This window comes from Cryptomeria japonica, chromosome 3, assembly GCF_030272615.1.
Source record: "Cryptomeria japonica chromosome 3, Sugi_1.0, whole genome shotgun sequence".
NCBI lineage: Eukaryota > Viridiplantae > Streptophyta > Pinopsida > Cupressales > Cupressaceae > Cryptomeria > Cryptomeria japonica.
The window spans coordinates 159,993,824-159,999,823 of record NC_081407.1 but is presented as its reverse complement, the minus strand read 5'-3'; the positions used below and the strand labels follow the sequence as shown (position 1 = coordinate 159,999,823).

Here is a 6,000-nt window from a genome sequence, read left to right as displayed (position 1 = left end):
GTTTTACTTGGTAGGTTAGAAGGATTAATTCTTTATCTTTACATGTTGAAAAAACATTTGGAAGGAGATTTATATTATTTGTTCAATGCAAATAAGAGTTTATGCTTTCCAAGACTCTGTGTGTGAAAAACAATGAAGAAAAGATTGTGCTTCATGTATCTTTGCATTGTAAAGAAAAGAAGGAACAAGATAATTATTTTTGAACTTGAGGGAAAGAACATTGAACATTTGAATAATTTCAGTCAGTCCATTGATCCTTAACTCAGATAAAATTTATGATATTAAATGGGTAGACTTTTTTAGGTTATTTTTAAAACGAGAAATTAGAACAATAGTTGGGAAGGCCCTTTCAATGATTGGAAGAAACTGAGAAATTAGTGCTTGCTATATTAAATGGCTACTCATGAAATTTTGAGACTAAAAACATACATCTTCTTATACCTTCAAGACTAAAATTAAACCAAGAGCAGTCATAATACGTTATGTGGAACTTGAAATAAATAATTACGTAACTATGAAACATCAGATTGCTGCCTTTGGAAGAAAACTAAACAACATACATTAATGGGTGTTTCAGCTGACCAATCCTATCTCCCAGGTAAACTCACCGAGTAGACTACTTGCAAGTAGGCAAGTAATACCTTAACTGGTTGAATGAGTCTCCTAAGCCAACAATAACTTTGTCTATTTATCACAGTCAAAGTGCAGAGCACGAGAGACTGATGATAATTGAAAAAGACATAGACTATGCCGAGTGGGGTGTATTTGAATTCACGAAAAAATTTGTGATGCACCCCAACTAGAAACTTGGCCAAGGTGTAACTATTGAGTATAGTTTTCAGTCAGACATGTACCCAGATACACGCCCAATCAAAAATCATACTAGTAGGGGATACCTTGGTGTATGATTGATTAGGGAATTATGTAGGGACACCACTAGGGCTCAGATGACATTGAAATTATCTCTTCATTTATTTGCGAAGGGTTGGGTTCTTGCTTATGGAATGACACCGGGGGACTTTTATGGTCCGTGGTTGGGCGAAAAATCGCCCCGATGATATTTTCCCTTCTTTCGATGGCATCTGTCAAAGAACTCATGACATAATCTGAGACACAATTATCTGGTAAACTTAAAGTAGATTAAATTTTTAATTCTTCCTTAAGTTAAATGAAATAATGTTTAAATATTACGTTTCAAGTTGTTTTCAGCATTATTTCCTTCTATACTTTATTTCATTTCAAAAAAAAAAATCTCGTTCTTTCTAAAAATAGTAAAACATATATTTTGTCATCTTTCATTTATTTTTGGAAAGTTGCAAAGTTGCATTGTTGTTTTTACATTTTATGCTTAAGATTAGCCTGTTACACACAATAAGGATGATTTTAATGGTGTCTATCTAGAAGCCTTTAACAAGGGATCTTTAGGCCCAATTATTAATGGAGGCATAATCAAGCTCCTTCCCAAAGGGAAAAAGGAGGATACTATCTCCGGTTGGACATCCTATAATGCTTCTCAATACTTCTTATAAATCATAGCGAAGCCCTTAGCCATTAGGATAAAGCTTGTGGTGTAGGGATTGTTTGAACTAAACAAACATGTTTTATTGTTACAAGGTATATTCTTGATAAACTGATTTTGGTTTGGGAAAATTATGAATAGGCCCAACAAACTAATCAAAATATTGTTCTTATCAAACTTGATTTTGATAAGGCATATGACAGGATTAAGTGGAATCTCTTCCTTAGCATGCTTCAATGGTTGGGGTTCGATGCTAAAATTTAAGGTCATATTCAAATGTTGTTTCAAGATGTCAATGCACAAATTATTATCAATAATATGATGATTGATCCCTTTCCTCTTTAGAGATATATTCATCTAGGATGTCCTTTAGCTCCATATTTATATGTGCTTACAGTTGATGCATTGGGTTATATGTTTCAAAGTGCCCATAAAATGAAGCTCATTTCAGGAATTTCCATCCCTCTATATGTTGTTGTTATTAATTCCCATTATGTTGATGATAGTTATTTATTTTTGCAAAACTCAAAAAAAGGATATTTCCAACACGATCGATATCTTAGAGCTGTATTGTGTTATTTTTGGATTCAAGCTTGCTCATGATAAGACTGAATTTTTGATGATATAAGTTGGGCCTATTCCTCATTGGATATCTCAAGAAGGGAAATAGATTAAACATGGGGAAATTGTGAGGTATCTTAGGATACCATTTGGTCTTAGGGTTCCTCTTTCTGATATGTGGAGTTGGTATCTCAATAGAGTTAAATCTAAGCTTTTTAACTAGGGCAATAATCCTTTCTCTAGCAAGAAAAATCCAGGTTGCCAATAAAATCTTCCTTGCTACTCATGTTTATTACTCCTCATGTTGGATGCCTTCCAACAAAGGTTATGAGGACTTAATCAGAATTATTCGATGGTTTTTATGGACTAAATGGATGGCAACAATGATTTTATTGCCACTTCTTGGACTCATTGCATTCAACGTAGATGTAAAGGAGGGTTCGAGTTAATTGACCCAAAAACTCAAGGGATTTGTTTAGCAACAAAATGGATTATAAGAGCTATAAAAGGAGATGAACCATGGAAAATACTTATATGAAATAGAATTAACCTTGCCTCAATTAAAGGCAAACGACAGGCCATGGGCTGGTTAGATAAAATCCTTTATGCATGTTTTTTCTCCATTAAAGCCTCTCCTTCTTTTCAGTCCATTTGAAAGGCTTGGCAATGTACTTGTCAACTTCTAAGGTGGAAAGATGCTTCACTTCAACATGGGTTCAATTTTTCCTCTTTGTCTATTTGGTGGAACAAACATATCTTGTACCATGGGCAGCCATTAGCTTTAAGCTTTTTAAAACAATCTTATTCCTTGCATAAGAAAGAGATCAATACAATTGGGGACCTTTGGGATTTTACTGTCTTGAATTGGTTACCTTGGCATATTTTTAAATCTCAATTCAATCTAAGTAACAAATTCAGACCATTTGTGATTTGTGTTCAATCCTTGGTGCCACTTGAGGTATCTATGAAGCTATGTACTCCTATTCAATGTAATTTTTTCAAAGACTACCTATGGTTATCAACTTATCTTTTCCCATTTTTTCCCTTAAAAAAGATTTACTTACAGTTGCTTCATGATTTGCCTTTGAAATTTCGACTCAACATTAAATGAAATTGCAAATTTAGTGAAAGATTTTGGGCAAAAAGTTCTGCTCGAATATGAAAATAAAAAATCAATGTTGAGGGCCAATTAATGGCTTGGAAGATACTACATTGCAAACTGCCCATTGGGAGCCGGTTCAATTGTATAATGGTCCAACCTTTTAATTGCCCTTTTTGCCATGGACAGGAAGATATTAAACACATTTTTGGGGGTTGCCAGTTTGTTAAGAAACTATGGAATTCTGTTTTTAAGGAGTTCCAACCATTTTTGAACATAATCTTAGTTGGATCGAGGCCTTGCTTGGGGTCAGACTTGATAATAATGTTATTGTTGATGGAGATCGTCATGTTATTTTGTTGCATTTATGGAGAATCAGATGTAAAGAAATATTTAATAATCCTCACGATCATCAGGAATTTGTAGTTTTAAAGTTTTACTTTGACATATTTTATTGTCTGACATCTCTTTTCTCTCATCTTCAAGAGGACTCCAAGAAGAATTTAAAGTTGGTTTTTCAAATTCGTAGCATCAAATGCCAAGTGACCCAACTGCTTAGGAATCAGAAGATCTGCATTGTTCAAGGTCTAAGGCCTTTCCTTCTGAATCAACATCTCAGCTCATTGCTTTTCTCCCAGCTGTGTTATGGCTAGTTTCTTTTCTAGCTGTTGCTCTATTATTCAGTTGTTTATCCATGATTCAATCATATGTGATGCGGCTATGTAATACTCTTATTTAATTTTGTTACTTAGTACAACCGAACGAGTTCATTCTATTAACTGTTGTTGTACTCAGCTAGCTTGCTAATGTTATGTTGTACTCAGTTGGTGCATGATGCATTGTCTTCTGTTGCTTGTATGAACATGGTAGACTATAGTCCTTTTTTATCCTTCTTGACAATATTTTGAGTCTCAATCTTATGTTATTTTTTTTTCCTTACATTAATTATGAATAAGCTTTCTAGAATCTCACCCCTTCACATAAGAAACCTCTGGGACCTAAAAATAATATTTAATTATTTAAATAAATAAGAAGTTTTAAAATAAAATAAAAAACTCATAACATTGTGTCGGCAAACTAAAAAGAAAACCCCCAAAAATATAATTTGAACTTCATGCTTAGGTATAAATAAAGAAGATCGGATGTAAATAAAACATGCAATTTGAGATTCAACACTTCTGTGCTATAAATCCTAAAATGTACAAATTTGGAGTTAACATACAACTTGCTGTAATTGCAATGGGATCTCTTTTTCCTGGTCTTCCAGATGAAATTGGGTGGGAATGTCTGCTGAGAGTGAAGCTGAACTCTCATCACAATCTCAGGTGTGTCTGCAAAAGCTGGAACGCCGCTTTGAAAAGCCCCCACTTTTATCAACAAAGAAAAAGATTGAATATTTCCGAGCAATGGATTTGTATGCTGCTGAAAATAGATGACATTTGCAACAGAGTAGCGGTTTACGACCTGGAGAAGAACTCCTTTAAATTTCTACCGCCCATTCCGGCAGAAATTAAGAACACCTTTCACTGCCATTTTGTGAAACAAAAACTGGTTTTGATCCCGGATTTTTTTCTCGACACTGCAAGAAGTTATGTGTGGTTGTACGATTTTGCTTGTTTGAAATGGCGACAGGGTGCGAAAATGCCAAAATGGTTGAATGGATTTGCCTCCGCAGCAGATGAACACGGGGGACTGATTTATATTGGTGGAGGGTTTGCACAGGGTTGCATTTTCCGTAGGCTGTCCCGTAGCGCTTTTGTTTACAACGTGGAGGAGGACAAATGGGATGTTCTCCCCAACATGAATACCTCAATGGAGTCCTCCATTAGAGGTGTTTTTGCTGACGGCAAGTTTTATGTAATGGGATATTCTGGGTATGGCACCTTTGACGTTTTTGATTCCTACACGAGAAGCTGGAAAACTATGGAGAACAGATTCAACAGTTGGTGTTATGTATGTGTATCTGGGCGCTTTTATTGTTTGTCTGGTAGGGGATTGATTGAATATGACTATACCCAAGATGAGCTCCACTCTCTAGGGCCTATTCTCACGCAAGATTGGGCCCGATCTATTGATTGGGCTCGATCTATTGACTTCGCTGTAGTGGTTAGCAATAAAATCTTTGTGAGCAAACGGAATATCATTCAAGGTCAACATTACTGGATGATCGAACCTCCAAGTGAGAGAGGAGGAACATTCAAGTTGATTAACACTTTGGGACCATCGGAGCTCCAGGGTTCTACTATACATGTTGCTACCCTGGATCTTTGACTGTTTTTGAGATTTGCTGAGGCCCGGTAATATATGATTTATCACACAGGGACCTCAATAGACACTCATTTACAGTAACTTTTTAAGTATTCAAAAAATTATTTACGCTGGTGGATAGGTTATATGTTTTTGAAGTCAGTGAAGTTTACTTTGTATGTTTGAAGTTTATTCTATATTATTATTAATTTCTATATTAGATACTGTTAACAAAATGAAGAGATCAATATGGTCTGGAGGGTAAAGTTTGTATGTTTGTAACATCTGCTTTTTTTTTTAAACTAGTTTTGGTATGTTATGAATTTGAATATAGCTGAGCTTGTTCAACAAATCTTTTTACAAATAAAAATCTGATATATCATTTATGAGTTATCAGTTTTGCAATCATAATATTCTAACTGGTAGTGTCTTAGATGACTTACAAATGGCTATTCAAAATGTGAATCTTTAAAATATTGTTTCATTTGTGTGTCCTCTTTGCATGGCATTATGCATATAATGTTTGTGATGGGTTTCTGTCTTTATTTTATTCAATTTTGTATCTTACTGTTGC

General features: G+C 34.8%; 1 protein-coding gene across 1 annotated transcript; it reads left to right on the top strand.

Annotated features, from left to right (window-relative positions):
- The first annotated feature begins 4,376 nt into the window (after window positions 1-4,376).
- Window positions 4,377-5,450, top strand: LOC131030997 (F-box/kelch-repeat protein At1g55270-like). The gene has a single exon (XM_057961995.2). It carries the CDS (start codon window positions 4,377-4,379, stop codon window positions 5,448-5,450), a length of 1,074 nt encoding a protein of 357 aa, XP_057817978.2.
- Window positions 5,451-6,000: the final 550 nt, after the last annotated feature.

Excerpts from the sequence above, each read along its gene's own strand:
- LOC131030997 (XM_057961995.2), top strand. The coding sequence starts at position 4,377 with ATGTACAAATTTGGAGTTAACATACAACTTGCTGTAATTGCAATGGGA.